The following is a 23,484-nucleotide window of genomic DNA, read 5'->3' as shown; positions in this document are numbered from 1 at the left end:
GTAATGCAATATTCTTTCAGATCTGATGAAGCAACAAACTTATATACATCTTGGATGGCATGAGGGTGAGTACATTTTCAGCACATTTCCATTTTTGGGTAAACTATCCCTTAATGTAATAATCATTAAAGTGATTTTCCTTTTCTCTCTTTTTCACTCTGATTTTGAAATCTGATTACGATTTTGCATATATAAGATTTATAAGTAATTCTGATTTCCATGAAGCTAAGTTGTTTTGTTTTCTTCTTTTTTTTTTGGCAAAAACATATACAAGTGGTTACAAAGTTGGCACATGTGCAGTAAGTTACCTTTGAAACGTTTTTGACTGGCAGCAGATTCACTGAGATTAGAAAGAGTGCGTAAGAGTCTCCATTTGTCGTCATCATTCATATTACATAATCATGGTCAATTTAATAATGCAAAGCACCGCAGAAGTACCACAGCAGCAGTCCATAGTACTCATGCAGTCTTCTGAAGCTGATGGGTTTGTGTGAGGAACAGACCAAAGGTTAATCTGTTTTTAGTTGCTGAAACTTTTCCCCTCCATCAGAGCTTACAAATACCTTCCATGCTTGCGGTCAGACTGAAATATGGCACCTTTGGATGTCACACCACGCTTTGATGTCATTGGTTCTCATGTGTGTTGAAACCAGAGAGTGGAGAATGACATGCGAGATCTGCAGCAGATGGAAAGATTTTCTGTGAATATTCACTTTAATTTCAATCTCTTCATCACGCAAGACCTGTATGGCTTCAGAAGACTTTTATGGAATACTGTTTTTTGTTTTATTTATTTATCATTTTATAGAAATGAGGTGCATATTTTTTTATTTTTATTATTATTATTTTTTAAGTATTTCATATACACAAAACAATGAGTAAATGATAGAATCTTCAGATTTTGTGTGAACTAAGCATTTCAGTTCAATAAAAGGTTTATGACAATGGCCTCTACATTCAGGAATTTGTGTCTATTTTGCATTCGGACCAGGACGAGCTACAATTCAGCACTGGCCTGGAGCTTTAATGGGAGGTCTTCGGTCACGGATGGTTATATTGATCAGAGGTAAGTATTAAGGCAGACTGATGGCACACTAGATCATGTCCTGCATATTCCTGTTGTCTGACTAATTAGCAGCAATCGTAGCAGCAACGACAGCAGCCATGCTAAAGAAACCAATTCTCTCTCACCATATTTATGCCAAATCTACTGGTGTGCATTTTAAATAAACCTCAAATTGCAATTATTTCATAACAGAACATAAATAGTGTGCGACGAGACCTGCAGCTCTTCCCCATTGCGCATTTATATTTGATAGATTTGTATCATTTCAGGAACATAACAACAATCACTATTAGTCTTTAAAAACAACCCACGATCATGCAATTGCTCTACAGCCAACCGTACAGTCCTTGTTTTGGGACCCAGTCTGCTTCTATATGGACACGGGTGAGGGTGGAAACACCATGCACCACCTTCCTGGGATGACTGAGATCACATCCAAGACAAACTAAAACAAATCAAGTCCCCTAAACGATTTCAAGAGTGTGTTTCTTATTTTTCTAGCTTTGGTCAAATCAGTATGGTTCCCTTGAGATGCCTTGCTTTCATTTTTTGGAGGGGTTGTGAAAGATCTACAAATGGCATAAGGCCAGGACACACCAAGTCGATGGCGAGTTACGGTCAGCTAGTTTGTTTGGTGTGTTCCACTTGTCGGCGGCAGTTTGCCCGATTCAACATGTTGAATCAGCGTCGGCGCCGTCGGCACGAGTGAGAGCTCTGATTGGATGTTCAGTTTAGAGCTCTGATTGGATGTTCAGTTTAGTTTAGCGAATGAGTCATTGCCAAAGAATTAAAGTGAAAGTGATGAAAACGAGCACGTAAATGAAAGCGATACAGACAGAAGGCTGTTTAAATGTTACGTGATCTTTCCCAATCAAATACGTGAATGTTTTCATAACAACATGAGCCGCTTAAAATGGTTAAAGTTATCAATGTTACTGATATTCAAAATGGTAAACAAGCACTGCTCTATTTACGTTTCATATATCTGTGTTTATCTCGTATATCTTTGTTTCTCCTTTTGAATGACGAATATATACTATTGATAGATGCTGATATAGACAGTTAATTCCTCTCATGCATGCGCAGAATGCATGTGTTAGTTTGCCGTTGGCTGTAGTCTGTGCAGTGTGTTCGAGTGCAGCTTTTTTTGCAGCTTTTCCGTCGGCTTTCATCGCCCCTAGTTCTTTGATGTTGGCTTGGTGTGTCCCGGCCTATACACAAACCAGCTTTGGTCCTTTGTGGGGTCTTGACATTGGGATCCTTTTCCAAACGTAGTGTAAGAGATAGCAGGTAGACTTGGACTTGGAAATGATGAACAGCTATAAGAGGAGAGGTACAACTGTGAAGCAGCAGCATTTCTGGGAAGAAGATCTCATCCTGTCCCAGTCTGCGCACCAGCTTGGTGGAGCGTGTTAACCAAGTGAGTGCAAGTGCTCTCCCTTTCGGTTCTCCAAGGCGTTGGGGTCCCGGCAAGCACACTCTCTTCGGATGTCACAAGACATGGGGAACGGAATCACTTGAAGAAGAAAAGAAACACGTTAAAACATACAAACCAAAAGGTTCAGAGTAGACTCTTAAAATAAAGACCCCAGAAGGGGTTTTCACAGTGATACCATTGAAACAGGGGTCTCCAGTTTCTTGAAGGCCACTGACTTGCAGAGTTCAGTTTCAACCCTAATTAAAAACACATGAATCAGCTAATTAAGGCCTTCAGACTTACTAATATCTTCCAGGCAAATGTGTTGGAGCTGGTTGGAGCTAAACTCTGCAGGATATTGGCTCTCCAGACACCCGTTTCATAAAACAACCATTTTTAGTTCCCCAAAGAACCATCCAATGAACATTTCTTAATAGAACAATGTTATTTTTCCTCATTTGAAGATAATTTTAATAATCTGAAGAACTTTTTTCCACTATGTGTGGAATGGAAAGGTTCATGGATGTAAAAGGCTCTGGAACTATCGATGCCAACAAATATCCTTTATTTTTAAGAGTGTAATGACAGCTTGCATCATTGGTCAAGACGTCTGGACTTGGCACTGGCTTGAAAAATTGATGAGCCCCTTGGAGGGATTGAAAATAGAATTTGAATGTTGTTTGGCACTTGACGTCACAATTGAATGTTGGCAGTGCGTCACTGACACCAGCTGCTGCATTGCGGCCTCCCTCGGGACAGGCCTCAGCTGCTTTTCAGGATAAAATGCATCTCCAGTCACTCAAAACTAGGACCATATGTGCAGTTCACATTTGCGCATTCACGGAACCATTTGTCTTAGCCTCAGCGGCTGTACAGACTGATTTGTTCATGGCGTGAATTCATATGCGAATTTATCTTGGTGCACAACAAAGTGGACTTTCTAATTCATAGCATCGATTATGGAGTAATATCCTGCCGTTTTGTACCTAAGAACAGATGAGGGTTTGAGTCAAGGCCAAAGTGGAGGCACTTCAGTATGAAATCTGGCTGCAGAGACATTAGCAGGTTGATTTCCTTGAAAACTGCAGACATTTTTTCCCATTCATAATGCGAGTCGGCAATTAAACTTTTGTAAACATAATATTGTGGTCATGTTAACGTGATTATACTTATAATTAGAGTAACGGTAATTGCAGTAAGGTATGTGGAGTATGGCTATTATACAAATTATCTTAAACCTTCTTCAAAAAAAAGAAAAAAGAAAAACAGTTCACCACAGTGTACAAAACAATTTTGTTGGCTAGAAAGTAAACACTGAAATTACAATATTACACTATGGTCATCTTCACTACATTTGACAACTGAAAAATGGTGCTGTTTGTGTTTTTATGAAACAAGAGAGAGCCAGTCTGTAGTGTGATATGAAAAACTTTAAAATATCACCGGTTTCAGTCACCTGGAGGAGTGGACTGATAAACAGTTGTTACATGGATGACAGTGAATATTAGAATATTTTAATCAGCATAAAGTATTCCAGAGAGCTACAAAAAAAAGGTACAATTTTATATCAGAAACAACCACAATATAAGGGTTAGGCATGTTAGACACCCAAATAAAATAACCAAATAAATGAACAAACAAACACAACTCATACAGTTGTTTAATCCTTACTTTAATTAATATTTAGAAGAGTTTATTTATTTATTTGTTTGTTTGTTTGCTTGTTTATTTATTTAAATCAATAATTTTGTCTTGTTTTTTTAAATAATACAATAATAATAATAATAATAATAATATTAACATCCCTAAAGCAAGACAGATTTACTTTATCTTTAAACTCATCATACAAATACTTTTTAAAGAATATATCTTTAATTGAATTTAGGCACACATCTAACTAAATATTCTTAATTGGTGTTATTTTAGTATTATTTATATACTTTATATACTATTTTAATATCAATTAATATTTTAATAAGCTTTTTATATTTTAAGTTTTATATTGTGCTTCTGTATATTTTAGATTCCTATATACCTTTCATTCATTCATTCATTCATTCATTCATTCATTCATTCATTCATTCATATATTTATTTACTTAAAATGTATTTCAGCTACAAAGTTGGGACACTGTACAAATTGTGAGTAAAAAAGGAATGGAATAATTGACTAATCTCATAAACTTATATTTTATTCACAATAGAATATAGATAACATATCAAATGTTGAAAGTGAGACATTTTGAAATGTCATGCCAAATATTGGCTCATTTTGGATTTCATGAGAGCTACACATTCCAAAAAAGTTTAGACAGGTAGCAATAAGAGGCTGGAAAAGTTAAATGTACATATGAGGAACAGCTGGAGGACCAATTTGCAACTTATTAGGTCAATTGGCAACATGATTGGGTATAAAAATAGCCTCTCAGAGTGGCAGGGTCTCTCAGAAGTCAAGATGGGCAGAGGATCACCAATTCCCCCAATGCTGCGGTGAAAACATAGTGGAGCAATATCAGAAAGGAGTTTCTCAGAGAAAAATTGCAAAGAGTTTGAAGTTATCATCATCTACAGTGCATAATATCATCCAAAGATTCAGAGAATCTGGAACAATCTCTGTGTGTAAGGGTAAAGGCCGGAAAACCATACTGGATGCCTGTGATCTTCGGGCCCTTAGACGGCACTGCATCACATACAGGAATGCTATTGTAATGGAAATCACAACATGGGCTCAGGAATACTTCCAGAAAACATTGTCGGCGAACACAATCCACCGTGCCATTCACTGTTGCCGGCTAAAACTCTATAGGTCAAAAAAGAAGCCTTATCTAAACAGAATCCAGCAAGGGCCAAGGCTCATTTAAAATGGACTGTGGCAAAGTGGAAAACTGTTCTGTGGTCAGACGAATCAAAATTTGAAGTTCTTTTTGGAAAACTGGACGCCATGTCATCCGGACTAAAGAGGACAAGGACAACCCAAGTTGTTATCAGCACTCAGTTCAGAAGCCTGCATCTCTGATGGTATGGGGTTGCATGAGTGAGTGTGGCATGGGCAGCTTACACATCTGGAAAGGCACCATCAATGCTGAAAGGTATATACAAGTTCTAGAACAACATATGCTCCCATCCAGACGTAGTCTCTTTCAGGAAAGATCTTGCATTTTCCAACATGACAATGCCAGACCACATACTGCATCAATTGCAACATCATGGCTGAGTAGAAGAAGGATCCGGGTACTGAAATGGCCCGCCTGCAGTCCAGATCTTTCACCCATAGAAAACATTTGGCGCATCATAAAGAGGAAGATGTGACAAAGAAGACCTAAGACAGTTGAGCAACTAGAAGCCTGTATTAGACAAGAATGGGACAAAATTCCTATTCCTAAACTTGAGCAACTTGTCTCCTCAGTCCCCAGATGTTTGCAGCTTGTTATAAAAAGAAGAGGGGATGCCACACAGTGGTAAACATGGCCTTGTTCCAACTTTTTTGAGATGTGTTGATGCTAGAAATTTAAAATCAACTTATTTTTCCCTTAAAATGATACATTTTCTCAGTTTAAACATTTGATATGTCATCTATGTTGTATTCTGAATAAAATATTGAAATCAGTTTGAACATTTGATATGTCATCTATGTTTTTTTTTGAATTTTGTATTGTATTAAAAATTTTTTGGAATCGGGTTTGTAGTTCAAAAGGCAACACTTCTCTTTTTCAAGTATAAGTTTTTATCTAATATTTATATTTTATTAATTTATTATTATTTCATTATTAATGGTAACCAACCTGGTCTCTTTCTCTGGCCAGTTTGTGCTTTTTAAAAAAATTCAAGGATGTTTAGATATGTTGCTGGCTACTGAGAACAATACTGATTAAGAAAAGCTGTTTGTAGTGTAAGAGTGGAGTTCTCCAGACGGAAATGGCATGTATTACGAAGTAATTAAAACAAAACATGTTTGTGTGAGCAACACTTAGTCTTTCCAGAGCCACTTACCTGTGAAGCTTTTACAAGCATGAACCGGACACATATCAAAACCAGCCGTCATTGCCCTGCATGGCATTTCCTGTCCAAACGTATGCCTTCCCTCTCGTCTAAACATTATTTTTTTCTGGCTTTTGCTAACTTTGCTGAAAAAATAATAAATAAATACATCACCCTAAGGTGGTTTACTGACCAGGCTGTTTTTCCATTCTGACCAGCTAACAAGTGCCCGCAAACCCTCTAAAACCATCAAACAGACCAACCTTACCAGCTTTTTAAGACTGGGCTGATAACTAAGGCTGCTTTTTTTTTGTTTGTTTTTTTCAGCAGGCTGTTGTTGTCATCCTCATGATGGTGGTGAATTCTTCTTTTTTTTTTTTTATTACTTTACATAATCATTTCTCAAATGTACCCTTTCGTTTTCTCCAATCTCACGACATGCAAACTTTCATAGTTCTTGTTTGCTTGACTTGTAAACTTTCACAGTTCAAGTTCTCGCACTCTCTCCTTATCTCACCATCGGACTAAGATGTGGGTGGCAAATTTGACATGGTTTCCTCTGCCCTTGACCCTTAGGGTGGCTGAACCAGCAGCCACATCTGGGGCTCATCGATGGTGGCTGGGAATGTCAGCATGGGGCAGAGGCCAGTCCAGAACACACACATACACACGTTCCCTGACAGACCATGTACGTCACGGCACACGACCCCCCACCTCTGCAGAGTGCATGCATGTGTCAGATTGCAGTTTAAGGGAAATAGTATCAGGGAGCTGGGATCGGATCACAGACGTAGTGCTTCAAAACTCAACACAGCGTAATGCTGGTTCTGCACTGAGGTTCAGACGCATATATCACGTCAAAACGTCACCGTCAAAACTGAGTGACATTTATTTACTGTTTGAGAAGCAACAATGATTTGTTTTGCTCCTGTTGTTTTAAGATAATTTCTCTATAAAACAATAAGAGGTTCATTTGGTTTGCACTATAAACTAGAGTTGAGTACACTCAAAGACTTTAAATATATTCACAATGTTATTTCTAACAATGGTAGAAACAATATTTACAACATTAAGAGCCATATTTACTAAACAATCCCTTAAAAGCATCACTGGGAGTGGAAAGTTCTGTGCTTGTTCTACTGACATTGGGCACATTAAATAAGAAAGGCACAACCAGACCATTTCCATGATGACCAACACAATCTACCAAGAGCAGCACCAATTAATGTTGGGTTTAAGACATGCTTTTTTGGGGTGGTAAAAAAGGGCGCAGTTACCAGTAAACTGAATACTGCGAACCTTATGAGATCATGCTGGGTTTCACTTAAATATTCTTCTCCTATAAGTTTTGCACCTGATCAAGGGACAGTGCTACAAATGCATATGTAATAAGGTCAGCCACAAAAATAACTGTGTCCATGCCTTTTCAGCACTAATATTTCACTGTGTGTCTTTAGTAAATCCTGACAGTTTTTCAATGCCAAAAGGGGGTTTTGGTTGGCCCTAAAATCACAGCAATTATTATTTTTATTTTTTTTATAGAATGGGATAGAATAAAATAGGTAAGTGCTAGTATTAGTTCGTCAGGTGCTGGTGAAAAAGATGTCTTTAGTTTTTTTTTTTTTGTTTGTTTGTTTGTTTTTTTAAATGGCCAAAGACTTGAATTGAGATAGGGAGGTCATTCCACCGGCTGAGAACAGTCCAGAAAAAAAGGTATGTGATAGTGATTTTATGCCTCTTTGGGATGGCACCACAAGGTGTCGTTCGCTTGCAGAAAGCAAGCTTCTGGAGAGTTTAGATATATTGGTGCAGCGCCAGTTGTTGTCTTGTAGGCAAACATCAGTACCTTGAATTTGATGTGAGCAGCCAGTGTAAACTGATGAAGAGAGGTGTAACGTGAGCTTTTTTCGGCTCGTTAAAGACCACTCTCACTGCTGTATTCTGTATCAGTTGCAGAGGCTTAATAGTACATGCGGGAAAGCTGGCCAAGAGAGCATTACAATAGTCCAGCCTGGAGAGAACAAGAGCTTGGACAAGGAATTGTGCAGCTTGCTCTGATAGGAAGGGTCTAATCTTCCTAATGCTAAGGATAATCTGCAGGACCAGGCCATTGTAGCACTATGGTCTGTGAAGCTTAACTAATCATCGATCACAACTCCAAGGTTCCTGGCTGTCCTGGAAGGAGTTATGGTTGACGAACCCAGCTGTATACAGAAGTTGTGATGAAGTGCTGGGTTGGCTGAGACCACAAGCAGTTCTGTCTTAGCAAGGTTCAACTGAAGGTGATGGTCCTTCATCCAGTTAGAAATTAAGGACCATCACCTTCAACTCAAACTTGCTCATTAATATTCATGAGCCAAAATGTTAATGTTTATAAAATGCTGATTCCTCTACTTTTCTATTCTTATGCCCCTGCAATTTACTGATCAATGGCCACATGTTCTTTATTAAAGAGCAGGTCATATGGTATTTTAAAGTGTCATAATATTGTGTTGGAGTCCCCTACAACAGGTTTAAATGCATCTAAGGTCAGAATTTTTTTTTAATTTTTTTCAAAATATACATTTAATATTAAGTGTCATTTGCCAATGATTTCGAAACGATTCGTTCCAAGCAAGTTCGGAGCAAACCCCTCACTTCCATAAGCCTACTCTGCTCTGATTGGTCAGCTGGCCAATCCTGTTGTGATTGGCACAGAGAGGAGTCTTTGAGCCAATTAGCCAGTGCTATCATTGACAAAGTACCTTTACATAAAACTGTAATATAGTGCTCCAGTCCGTTCTTATAATAATGGCATAAAATACAAAAAAAAAAAAAAAAACACTTATGCAAGTGAATCGTGCCCACAGCTAATGTTAAGGTGCTAAACTGTGAACACTTGGTGTACAGGTTAACTGAGTGCTAACGTTACTAACTTATGAAACAATACAGTTTGTAAACCAAAAAAAGAAAAACAGACAGAAGACGCTCTGTCTATTTAATCAGAATGCAGAACAGCTGTATCACAGGAGCACCAGCCTAACTCCCTCGTCTCTCCCGCATTAACCCTATAACTGCCGGTGCAGCAAAATAAACAGCTATTTCACAATGATTATAAAGTCTGTGTGCTACATTACATTCTTTAATTATTAAACAAAGTAATTAGAACAACATTAGTATACAATAATTGACACATTCTTAGATAAATAGTGGGTTCACAGCAAATTATCAGAACTACTTCAGTAAAACAGTAATATTGTGCTTTACCTGGAAACCTAAAGCTGCACTAGGTATACATCGCATATTAGCACAAAAAAAATTTTGCGCACTCAATTGAAAATGTACACAACGTATCAATCACTCTTACAGGTTGTGGTTCGGAGAGCTTGTTAGTCCAAATTAAAATGATTAGAAACCAACGAAGATAAAAGCCAAGATTAGAGAAGCAGTCCTTGGTAAAATGACAAGCACACAACAAAAGGTTCGAATTGTATTTCTGTGGTATCCTTGAAAACAGCATCTTCTTAAACATCATGAAAACACACTAACTAGCGGAAGTGTTTGTGGGCAGGTCAGAGTCTGTTCATATTTTGCGGGCAGGCGGGGATTATGCAAATGAGTTATCCAGTGATGTATACCGGTAACAGGCAAAAGATTCGAAAATATGACGACTCGTTAAGGCGATTCAGAACTGACTCTCTCTTGTGGGAGACAATATCTTGATTTACCATGCACTTTTGATTAACAACTTTGCAGATTGTTTTCGTTTAAGGATAGCTACATTATAAACTGCAAAAGAGATATTTTTCAAAAACCCATATGACCTGCTCTTTAACATTATTATTAAGTTGCTGCGTACCTTGTAAAATAGACTTTAGTTAGAAAAATTGCTTATTATGATTATTAGTACTGGTCTAGATGATGTATCCATAACATTTACAAGATGTTTTCCTTCTGCCCAAACTGCACTTGTGTGCTCAGGCCATTAAACCTGTGGAGGGTGGAGTCATGGGAGGCACAGCCTTCAGTCTAAACCTCGATAGGGGAAACCTTGTTGTTAAAGTCTCGAAAAACTCTCTCACCCTCTTTTTTTGCTGCAGAAACAGCAATCTTGCCCCAATCTTGCACGGTTGGCACTTCATTGCCACTTTTCCCTAAAACTGCTAAGATTAAAGGAAAGAATTTGGAAAACTGAAAAGCTCATTTGGAGATGTGGTTTCATAGCCATAAACTTTGCAGGGCAAAACCAACATGCGTTGATAATTATGTCTTATAAAAACGTAAGAGACACGCATTTGCTACCGCCACAACTGTGGGTCGGCCCCCGGAGGAGTTCCCCCCTTCCATTTATTACCTTGGCATGGTATTGGGTTTTGAGAATGCAAACAAGAACCTACTGAATTCGGGTTGTCCCTCAGATTTCTTAAAAGGCCACTGAGACTCTGAATTTGGTAGTTTGAATATTTTAATGACACTGGTTGTGTTATTTAAATGTAAGAGATGTCTTTTACATACAGAAGGGTCTAAAGACTTCAATGAACATCTGGGATCTGCTCATTTAAACCTAGAGATCGACAGTATAATTTTGGACTTGAAAAAAGAAAAGCAAAATGTGAAGATTTTAACAAACCAAACCATTTATACAATACAAGCCAATTTGTAAAAAAATAATAATAATAAAAAACAAAAACCTTCTAAAAAATTCTAATGGGTTACACTTCTACCTAGACTTCATGTCTTCAGTTCAGCAAATGAACAGTAAACATAGTAATATATAAACGGCAAGATGAATGGCTTTATAGCTTTTTAGTCTTGTAAGGTTGTTTTAGGTCATTTGTTCAATAAAAGGTTTAGTTCTCTACAAAAACAACTCTTTTGTGATCCAAAAGAAATTCTTTCAAATTAGACTATAAAACTGCAGACCCTTTCTACTTATTCTCAGTAAAGCTTTAAACAGAATAGTGCTGAAGAAAAACAACATTCTGTACCCATCTAGATATTAACCTAGACATTCTAATTTTTTCTTCTCCTTCTATATCTATACTTGCTGTATGCTAACATTTCCTTAACAGTTCTTGACTTTTTGAAGCCACTAGCAATTGTAACTTCTAGATCGTGTGCGCCACGTAACTGATGGTCCAAAAACAAAAGGCTGAAGTGCATTAATGTTGGGACTTTTTGTTGTTGTTGGAGAAGAATTACATTTCTACACCTGTGTACACATGATTTAACAATCACAGTTAAGTATCCAGTGTTTGCAGATAAAAGGAAACTATATTGCACTGCATATCACAACAACAGCCAAAAAAAAAAAAAAAAAAAAAACCTTGACAAGCTATGTGCCAAAGTTTGATTGCTATGGGATTTGTTGAAATCTCTAACCCGCCATATGATCAAAAGTAAGAGTCCTCAGTGAGGTTAAACTGATCAGCTAACAAGTTTAGTCTTTCTACATTACTGACCTTGTGAGCTTAAAACTTACTAAATCCTCTGCCAGAAAGGAATCTCTTGTGAAGAAAACCAAAGGATCTTTCTTTTTTTCCCCTAATATGCCCACTGGCCTCCTTCCTCATGCCAACAGCTTGTAGTGATTAGTAAAGCATCCTGCGGTGACCTGAGATGCAGTTTGACTTGCACCTTCAAAGTCCCTGACAGGAATAATACACAGCCAGTCATCCAGAACGTCTTAATACGCAAACCTTTCAGAGAACACGACGAGAGCTGGGATAAAGTGAGCACAACAGGGTGTGATAAGGAAGGGAAACAAACACACAAGCAGCAGGGAAATGCCTTGGTTTCCTTTGCCTTGGGGTCATCATGGCCAACGAGAGGATCACCCAAAGAGAGACAGACCTCACTGCAGGCATTGCTGGCAACATTTTTGCTGGCAACAAGAACATGACCAAGTGTCTGGCTGAGTCAACAATAACACATATCCTTTTGTATGTTTATTAGAAGAATTATGAAAGGTGCTTAGCCATGAAGACCAAAAATCAGGTTCATTTTGTGAAATGTAATTGAATGAAAAGAGCCAGGTGAAAAAAATCAAATAAATAAAACGTTTAGAAAGACAAGAGGGTGAGTAAATAAATAGATTTTGGATATTGCTTCTATCACAGGTTATTACAGTGTTTCTCTCGAGCTGGAGGTAAAAATCAACACAGCACCATATTAGTGTAATTAATGAAAAAATGACTAATTTTCACTCAATTTACTGGTTTGAATCAATATAAGGAATCATTCACTGAATTGGTCAGGAGTGTGTTTACTGAAATCATCATTAGCCAACTATGGTATGTGTGTATATGTGTATTTATATATACATTTAACTATACATGGTACAGAGACATGCATTATGTAAACACAAACTTTTATTTTGGATTTTGAATTGATTAATTTATTCCTCCAATACCTGTGGCGTAATTAACTAGTCCTATAATGCTGAACCAGTGTGGTTGAAATGGTAAAGGTTTGACCATGTTAGTACAGTTTCCTAGGGATGCCAAGTCTGGTTCATTTCCATGAACTTTCTTTCAGACAGTTCAATTCAATTAACCAGTTTAAAAAACGATTAATCGGTTCCTTACATCAAACAAAGATATGACATTTCTTTTTTGAACAACTCAGTATCATGTTATGTCAGTAAAACATTCAAATAAAAGTTATTTGTGTAAATGCTTATTGCTGATTATTGCCTTTCACTTAAGTTAATGATATCTTTGGTCACATGTTTAATTCGCTGATCCTTCATGCCAGATACGACTGATAAATATTAAGTAGCCTACATGGCTATGGTTCAGTTCGAGTCAGATATGACTGAAAAGCTGACTTTAAACTTTGCATTTCAACTCTCTGACTGCCTACAACGAATATCATGAAGTTAAACTGATAACTTTAGCCTAAATATTCGTAATATTCATTTTAAAATAAAATAAAAAGTGGAGAAATGTGAATTTATGTTTCGGTCTAAAACAAAGTCTAAGTCAATGAAGCAAAGCAAGACAACATTTGGATCCACTTTGAAGAAACGGAACCAAGCAAAGCAAAATGCAAACTATTGTTTGTATCAAACAGAGTGAAGTGGATGAAGAGCTTGTAAAAATGATTGCTCTTGATTTGCAACCCTTTTCCATTAAGGACTTACTGTTAATAAAATTATTGCATGTGTATCTGATAATGCAAGCAACTTTAAAGCTGCAGTTAAGAAGGTTGGATGGAAGCACTTGCATTGCCCACACTACAAACCTGATTGTGTGGGAGGGTTTAAAACAGTTAAAGCTAAAGCAGGATGCAGTAACAAGATCTCTAACCCTACCTTTTAAATGATGCAAAGATTTTGGCAGCAAAAAGATGCCATTATTGCCACACTTGTCACACATTGCCACACTTGCCACACTTGTCAGCCCCAGCTTGCCAACGCTGACCCCTGATGAGTGGGAGATTATGAACAATACCTGTGAAACACTAAAACCTTTTGAAAAGGTTACAGCATCTAAAGTCATTCTAATTGCAAGGGGACTGCAGAAATAATTTAATTCTTCAGCCTGTTGGCAGTGGCACCCTGTTTGACTCAAGATTTAAGCAGAGGGGTTTTCACGATCTAGCAGCAGCAGATGAGGCCTGCAAAAGTATTGCGGCAGCTTCACCACTCAGGTCCAGCAGGCAGGTGAATGAACCTCATGCTGAGAGTACTAGGCTTACTACTCCCTCTTCCTAGCAACATTCAGTCTGAGGGGACTTTGATGAGAGGATGACAAATTCATTCACTCTCAGGAATGCCACATCAGAATCAATGGCAGGAATAAGGAGTTGCATGGCAGGGCCCCTGATTCCAAGGAGTGACGATCTACTAACTTGGTGGAAAGCACGACAAGTGATTTATGAAAGTTTAATGGACATTATGAAGAGGAGATTGTGCATATTTGCACTTCTGTGCTTTGTGCATTAGAATTTTGCAGAGAAAATATTTTCAAAAACTGGGCAAATTATTTCAGAGAGGAAGAACAGATTGAAACCCAACAAAGTCAAACAGCCTGTTTTCCCAAATGTAAACCTTCCCTAAAACCAGGACAAATGTAATTGACCAGTGTATTGTTTAAGCACCTTTTGTTTTTTAACTTTTTTTAAATTTTGTTTATGCTGATTGTTTATTATAGCCCCTTTTTAAATTGCATTATCTTTTGCTTTGTTGTATTTAAAGCATTAAAATTTTATATGTATATATATATATATATATATATATATATATATATATATATATATATATATATATATATATATATATATATATATATATATATATATATATATATGTGTGTGTGTGTGTGTGTGTGTGTGTGTGTGTGTGTGTGTGTGTGTGTGTATATAAATTTAAATGTATGCATATATCTTCAAACTACACAATAGGGGCTAAAATAAAAACAGAAAAATGGCTAAAATGCTTGCTAATGTGGTTTATCTTCCTCTCTCCCCTACTTCCTTCACAAAAAATTAAAAGACTAATTTAAATCCTGGTACATTCTAAATTCAAAGGTAAAACAGAAACAAACCTCTGTAGGTTTTTGTAAGAACTCTAAACTCTAAACTACTGTATGTTGTACAGTAAGTCATCTGTACTCCCTTGCATTAAGTTTACAGTACACAATCTATTTAGAGTACATGTTCAATTAAAATGTAATATGCATGCACAATAAACTACAGTAACATTTATTTGCATTATATTTATTAATGAAATATTTTTTTTTTTTACCATTATAATAGCAGTCATACCCTTACAAAAAATAACCATGTTTTTATTATAGTAAAAGTGTAGTAACCATGTTTTTTGGCAGATTGATTACCATTTGTACAACCACAGTTTTACTACAAATACAATGGCTAAACTATGGTTCGTGTAGCATAACCATGGTTAATTTGTGGTTACTATGGTTTAACTAAAATAACTATGGTTCTTTTTGTTTTATTTCTGGTAAAACCATGGTTTCCAGACTAGCATAGTATCATAAATTTACTCATCAGACTCCTTGGTAATCCTCGGCAAATTTTGACAGTTGGTTGAACTGACTCATTCGGACGAAGTAGTTGGACGTGCTACTTTGGCTGTGCGTCTTGCATAATCAACCCGAAACTAAAGTTGGATTCAGCTCGATTTTGTGAACTGGCTTGACCAGTTACTTTCTGAGAACTGGCTCAAATGAATGATTAATTCAAGGATCGAACATCACTACAGTTTTGGGAAATAGCCTCAAATACCTAGAATTTTTTTTTTTTTTTTTTTTTTTTTTGAGTGGTGCTTCAGTAGTTTAGTGGTTAGGCAGCTGTATATGAAACACCTCAGAGCGGTTCCAGCATCTAGACTCACATAACGGCAAATGAGCTCAACTGTAATTCCTGACTGTTTTTTTGGTAGTAACCTTCCTCTAAGCTCCACTGTCACAAAGATTCACTTTTGACATGACATAATGAAGCCTTGTTTACTGAAATCATGGAAGTTTGGAAGTTCGATGCGCTTTCCAAATCACTTAAAACTAAATGAATGACTAGCAAAGGTTACAAAGCTTCATGAAGCAGTGTTTCAAAAGTACCTAGAATAGCCTATGTGCTATTGTCTTTATACCTTCAAGAAATCCTCATCTATTCTTGAGATCAGAAAATCAGGTGGTGAGGTCACAAAAGTTCTTTGCGGGGATGACTAGGAGCACGTTTAAGGGGGACAACAAACAGTCACGTACTATCTCAAGTGATTATCTCATCAAAATACTCCGGGAATGGCACAGAGAAGTTAAGTGCAATTTGAAATCAGAGGCTCATAACAAGGCAGACCGCCGCTTATCTGTGCACTAATGCATGAACTCTGAACTCCAAAGATCTGCACTTGTGTTTGTGGGCATGACTAGGAAATGTATGAATGAGTTTGGGAATTTGAACAGATGAAGGTAAAGTGGCGCACACTCGGAAGAAAATGGATGTGGTCATACTCCTGGAGCCAACAGTCAGATGACCTACAGTAGAACTCATCCAACTCTAGCAATCCATCAATCTCAAAATGATTAGTTCTTTCAGAGTCATTTTCTACAGCTCTTCCCTAAGGCCTGGATATTTCCAGAGACAGGATGTTTTGCAAACCCTGCTGATGCATTTGCTTCAAGGACTGCCAGGACGGTGAACATTGCTCAGGATGTCGGGTGATTCTTGTATCAGTTGCTGCTCGGGGAGCCAACTTTCCCAACATCAGACATAGACTCAATCTTCTCTTGAGTACTGAAATTTATTTTTCAGCAGTTTTAAGTGGACTTTTTGGCTTTCATGTTTCCAAAGTCTAAACTTGCCACTGGATTATCTAAAATGAAGCACAAGATACCAGTTTCTCAAAAAACTGTCTAACAAGACATTGTGAAATGTCCACTACATACATGAAATCAGGAGTGACTATCTTTAGCTGCATAAATCAAACTGATACAGTTACAAAGCAATGCATGGAACCAAAAAGCTCTAGCTCATCAAAAGATGACTTTTTCATCCAATCCCTCTGTCGTTGGTCTGCCAACTGTGTGACATATCAGTAGGAAGGAGGCACCAGCAATCTGGCTTATGGTTGCAGAACAATTTAACCTTCTATCAACACTGGCGCATGGTCAACTCCCGCTAAGATCCATGTCTGCTCAATGACGTAGGCTGCACATTGTGAAATTCCCAAAAAGCATCCTCTTGTAGACTGGATTCAGTGAATCATCACTGCACAAACACTCTGAGCATATGCCAAATATTTAAGACAATGACAGAGCAAGATAAGGAGAAAGCTAAGAGACAAATCAGAGCTGCCTGGAAAAGAAAAGTAACACTAAGTCTGCTAAATAGCCTCATGCATTGGCACACGAGGTGATCCAGCACAAATTTGACAAGGCAAAAGATAAATTACTCTGGATGAATTTGAAAGTAAAGATAGCAATAACTGAAAAGCCTATCATGTTTTCTCACATAAAACATCAAACATGTTTTGAATGGCTTTTCACTGTTAATATTTCACTTTAAGTTTGGAAAATGCACTTCAGTGTCAGTAAATGATCGATCAATTAATCAATCAATCAATCAATTAAATGGTTGCATTTCGCAACATTTTTACTTTAAGGGAAAACAAAGCACCATGAACAATCCCGTTAGAAGTCTTTTTTAAATCCATAGATGACCAATGTTTACCATGGATTTACTGTATTTACAGTATTAATATTATACTAAATGCATTTTTATTTTATATTAAAGGGGTCATATTTTGCTGCTAAAAAGAACATTGTTTTGTGTATTTGGTGTAATGAAATGTGTTTTAAGGTTAAAAAACACATTATTTTCCACATACTGTACTGTATCAATCAAGGCTCATCTCTCTGAAAAGCGAGGTGTGCTGTGATTGGCCAGCTACCCAGCGCATTGTGATTGGATGAATCCCTCAAGCGTGAGACGGAAATGTTACGCCTCTTAACATATTGTGAAGCCTTGTCCGGCTGAAGCAATGCGACAAAAACATAAAACCCATCATAAACGTGATATAAACATGATTTCTAGTTGTGTTTTCTTTTGGAAGGCAAAAACAAAGTAGTTTCGCTTTCTCAACAAAACAACGTCACACACGTGAGTGAGCAGAGGCCGGAGGCCTAGAGTGAGCTGTGGTCTAGAGTGAGCCGCAGCTGGCTTGAATAAGCAGAGGCGGGCGGCTTGAGAATGGTGCAGCAGGCCGATTCTATGAAGGAGCGTACCTTGGTCTTGCAGCCACCACATGTGACGACCCCGGGCTGGACACCAGTTCGTCCACAGTGAAAGCCGATTCGGCGATCCACAGTGCAAAGTTGATGTATTTCCTCAGCGACCAGCACGGATCAGCTTCAGGCATGACGAAGCGGATATCGTCCTCTTTTGGAAGGCCAAACAAAGTAGTTTCGCTTTCACAGTGAAACACACAGCGTCTATACGACATGGCGGCGGCGGGAATAACAGTACTACAACGAGAATAAAATGTACGCCTTCTTTCTTTGCGTGAACATCTGGGCGGCATTATGCAAATCTTCCCACATACTGACATAGACATGTGGGGGCGTGTTAGAACGAGCCGTTTCAGGGGGTGTGGACGAGTGTTAACTTTGAAAAAGAATATCTCTTTGGATTTGAGACTTTAGTCTTTGCAACTTCACAGATCTTCTTTATTCACCAAGAGCTTGTAACACTCCAAAGAGAAAGGAAAATTTGAAATCACATCATATGACCCCTTTAATGTATATTAATATTAATTTACCAAAAAAAAAAAAAAAAAAATCTAATAGTAGTTTATGATCCACTGTTCTCAAATGTAGAACAGAAAGTGAAAATGATGCATCACAGCCAATTCCAAGATATTTGATATTTAATATACAGCTGTGTGGATGTGAAACCAGAAACCAGGCAATTGTTAAAAAGTGTTTTCAGTTGTTGTGGCTGGTTCCACAATTTTTAATATTAAATGAATGTGTGCTGTCACTTTATAAGAACAGGAATTTCAGTGTGTGGAATCTTGATATTCACACTTTACTTTATCACTATATGCTGAAAAAAATGACACTGCCAAATACTGGACACGAGCTGTGTCTTGTTGTCAAGTGACTTTTATTAGTCTAAGAAAGAAGCAATCATACCAGCTGTATAAGCTTAATCTTCCTGTTAGTTTAAAACACTGCTTTAAGCAGTCAGCAAGATTGTGTCTTTTGTGAAATAAATATTTACTCTAAGTGTTTTAACATGATTTCCTGATACTAATTTCAGCTGTTGTCTGTCACCTGCTAGAAACTAAAAGTGAGGAGGGATGACATAAACTGACTAATCATGTTTTTTTTTTTTTTTTGTTTTTTTTTTTTTACAAATGGTTTAGGAACAGGTTTATCTGAAATAGATGATACAATAAAAATAGACAAGTGTAGAATAAACTCATTCAACTGTAATACAGTCCATGACTGAATGTGCAAATAACAGAAAAGTAGTGTGGAAAACGGGATTGTGAAAAAGTGTTTCAAACAAAACACTGAATAGTTTTTAAACCATGAACCTGGCAGACATGGGCAAATCCAGGGATTAGTTTCTCAGAAGCGGTCATCGTAACAACCTGATATTTTGTAAACACAACTTTGTTTCCACAGGCATACTGATAAATACATGTGTATCCCGAGTCCAAGAAATTACGTAAAGGCAGCCAATCAGATTAGAGCCTGCCAGAATGCTTTTGCCATTCTTGTAAGATTCAGATGGTCAGTGTTAACATCTAGCATCTCATGCTTGTCAGTGACTTTTCATCTCTAAATTTAGTCAGTCCTGGTGAGGTTTTGAAGTTAGGCACCCATTTTGGACACATTAAATGTATAAATGAAGAGAAATGTTGTAGACATGTATGGTACCTTCTTAGTCTTGACAGTGGAATGGCAGCAATCGCCTCCATCATAGTTGCAGTAGGCTCTGTTGTTGATGGCGTCACAGTAATTGTCACCCATGAAAGGCTAAGACAAAAACAAAGATAGAAACTCAGAGCACCATTAACATGAAAAATTGAGATAAATTGATGTACTGTATATGATGAACACAGCTGTTTTGCCAACCCAAATAAACCCAGTGCTTGATTGCTTCACCGGCCATTTTGTATATAAAGAAAGTACTTTTTTTCTTCTATTTAAATACTTGTATATTAAAAATGTTCATTATTCAATCTACAAAGTTAATTTAAGATAGATAAAAGTCTTTGATTACTTATGGTAATAGTATGGTAGTAACACGTTTCAAAAAGAAACTGTGAGAAAAAGAAAATGTACAGTCCGTTTGATGGATTGTGTTATATATCATTCAGTCAAAACAAACCATTTAAAACAACATTCATAATAGTGTTCTGTATGACTTGATGATAAACCTGTCATTTTTGGGTGAATTCTTCTTTTAATGCAGTACATCCTGTTGAGGATACTGCCCTTAAATAAATATAAAATACATTTTATAGACAAGCGCTTAACAAGATCACATACTTGTCCCAATCTGTGCATGTATTTATGAATAGTCTAGTATCAAATAATTTGTATTTATAATAACAATATTTTCATTATTATTAATAATAATAGGCCAAATAATAAAAAAAAAGTTTCCCAGTTCGGACTATTCTGTGCTTGCATAGTACTTCACAGGCTAGTATGCAAGCCCATTTCTGCTGCTTAAGAATTAATGAATGAATATATGTATCAATCAATCAGTCAGTCAATCAATCAATCAATCAATTATGCTTTGGTATATCATAAGGCAGTGGCTATTTGCACTAAATGTAAATAGCAATAGAAGGTATTTACACTAAGTGCAAATAGCAATAGATGCTATTTACACTAAGTGCAAATAATTTTTTTAGTGATATGCTATTTACACTAAGTGCAAATAGCTATAGATTCTATTTACACTATGCTAAAATTGTCCTACTTATTGCAATAGTGGCTATTATCTGCACCTCGGTATTGTAGTACATTGCAAAACAGTATGCAATATTAACTTACTCAGTGTAAATTTGAATTTTAATTCAAATTAATAAACGGATGCCACCTTATTGGGACAATAAAGCCCTCCCTACACCTATCCAAAAGCTACCTGATACTTTATTTTCAACTTTTTGATTATATTCTTCATTTCCATTAAACGTAAATGCTTTTATTGTTTTTTTTTTTTTTTGTTTGGGAAGGAAGAAAAAAGTTTAAAGTAAGTTTTTTTCTGATTTTAGATCACATCAGAATGAACATGTCACACATTTTACAATCTGCACCTTTGGAGCTGATGACTGTTGGTTGTTTTTTGTATTCTTGACTAGCCAAATTACACATTTGTGGACGGAGTTAGTGTAAATGGCTTCAGCCAACAAGGCGGGCTATTTGCACTTAGTTTAAATAGACACTGTGATATCATAATTATAACATAAGTCATGATTATGACAAAAAAAATTTAAATAATGGAATACTTATTAAATTTGTTTTATATAAAATTCCGAGGTACTTATAATAGATCTATCTAGATCTTAAAATTACACAATAGAAAGGTAAAATGACGACATAGCAAGTCATAATGATTAAAAAAAACTCTAATCTAAAATCTAAATGATGGTACAATGTCTACATTATGAGACAAACAGGCAAAATGGCATATTAAGTCATAATTATGAGACAAAATTTATGAGATAAAAAGTCAAAATGACTTAAGTCAATTACAAGACAAACAGAATAATACTTAAAGTCAAAAGTCAAAATAATGGGTTTAAAAAGTTATTAAGATATAAAGATATTAAGTCAAGATTATGAAATAAAAATGTCAGAATTATGAGACATTGGCTTTCAATTAGGGCTTTCCCACAATGTTTTTATTTCATAATTATGATTTACTAAAGCATTATTATAATTATTATTATCATTATTATTATTTATTTGTATTTTTTGTGGCAGAAATTGGCAAACTGAACATTTTTATTGGCAGATCCTATCTTATCAAACAAGAAAGAGCATGTATCGTGTAGGTGAGAATTTCTTAAACATTTGTAGATAAGCCAGTCCGTAGTACAAACAGACTGCACCAAGTGACAGGTATCAACAAGCACAGAGGGGGAAACAGAAAGACAGGAGGAGCACTGAACATCACAGTCACTTGTACAAGTACTGACTTTAGTGTAGAGTTCCTCTACATCTTCATCTTCATAAATCTTCTTGGGCCTCTGCAAATGGAGGTCAAGGCAAGAGTGTCGCCAATGAGGGACGAAAGACATAGGATAGAGAGCCATTTGAGAGGATATGGACAGGTGACCGGATGTCTTACCTCACATCCTTTTATGCAGCGCAGGACTTCCGGATGAGGGTACCACTTCAGGCCCATGGTGCAGACTATGTGCTGAAAAGAGTAATGAAACAAAGAGGTTTTCAGAAAGATAAGAAGATGTGCAATTTTGATGCACCATTGCCATCATAAAGTCAACATCAATCCATGTACTTGTATCTGAAAATTGACAAAACATGGCACACAGTTACCGTAAGTGCTATGTTCCCCTTAACATGCCAACCACAAAAAAAAAAAAAAAAAAAGCCAAAACAGGAATGTTTACCTTCACAAGTCTTGGCCAATAAAAAAAAAAAAAAAAAAAAAAAAAAAACAGGAACCCATCCAAATTCTACATCTTGTGAAATGTTACCAGTTTCAAAACACGTATAATTGTGCGACCACATAAGTTACAACTGTTTCCAGCATGTTTGTCATCTAGTTAAGGTGAGATATTATAGGTGTTGTACAGAGAGAGGTGTTCACACAGATATGTTCATTAGCACATGCTCTTGTGAAAATAAAGAAAGAAAAAACCTCAAGGGTCCAGTGAGGCTGATATGAGACCGGCTGAAAGTAAAGGACTGTCTGACGTTACATATTCCCTGTCCCAGTAACACACACACACACACATAAAACACCTGCCTCTTCTCATGTCATACCCACCACTGCAAACTAAGGTATATCTCATTTCATGCCAGTCAGCAAAATTATGCAAAAAAAAGAAAGAAAGAAAGAAAGAAAGAAAGAAAGAAAGAAAGAAAGAAAGAAAGAAAGAAAGAAAAAGAAAAGAGAGAAAAAAAAATAATGGCATAGAAGGAACAGAAAACACTGAAGTATTTCAAACAGCTGAGTTCACTATAACGCTAATAAATAAGCTGCATGTGTCATAAGGACATAAGTAGACCTTTCATATGCAGTTTCATAATTACATTTATTGTCTTTGAAACAATGTTAAAGCATGCTGCTGAATGTGCTGACAAATATTTGGTATGGTAAAATTTCACGTCATTTCTTTTTAAACGTATGTATTTTAATACATTTGTAATCACACATTTATAATGAAGTTGAAATTTATTAAATGTAATTTAGTAAACATAAATATAATATTGATTAACACACTACAGTTAAAATTATAATTAAATATTTGCAATAACGTACAAGTACATGTGCTTAGGTATGTTAGTCGACACATCAAAATAAGTGTT

The 23,484-nt window shown here is 36.5% G+C and overlaps 1 protein-coding gene across 2 annotated transcripts in view; it reads right to left on the bottom strand.

The window, feature by feature from the left end:
• Positions 1 to 214: 214 nt before the first annotated feature.
• LOC109095716 (pappalysin-1-like) overlaps positions 215 to 23,484 on the bottom strand; it is a 115,382-nt gene continuing 92,112 nt past the window's right edge. Inside the window, exons 21-24 of one of the 2 annotated variants that reach the window (XM_042723071.1) lie at positions 22,280 to 22,351; positions 22,128 to 22,178; positions 19,852 to 19,950; positions 215 to 2,583 (exon numbers count right to left, since the gene is read on the bottom strand). In XM_042723071.1, coding sequence (XP_042579005.1) covers positions 2,479 to 2,583; positions 19,852 to 19,950; positions 22,128 to 22,178; positions 22,280 to 22,351 — 327 coding nt within the window. In that variant the 3' untranslated portion in view covers positions 215 to 2,478. The remainder of the gene's footprint in view (positions 2,584 to 19,851; positions 19,951 to 22,127; positions 22,179 to 22,279; positions 22,352 to 23,484) is intronic. The other variant, XM_042723072.1, reaches the window with a different exon arrangement.

The sequence above is a fragment of the Cyprinus carpio genome, chromosome B5 (assembly GCF_018340385.1).
Source record: "Cyprinus carpio isolate SPL01 chromosome B5, ASM1834038v1, whole genome shotgun sequence".
Classification (NCBI taxonomy): Eukaryota; Metazoa; Chordata; class Actinopteri; order Cypriniformes; family Cyprinidae; genus Cyprinus; species Cyprinus carpio.
This window is presented reverse-complemented; position numbering and strand designations above follow the sequence as displayed.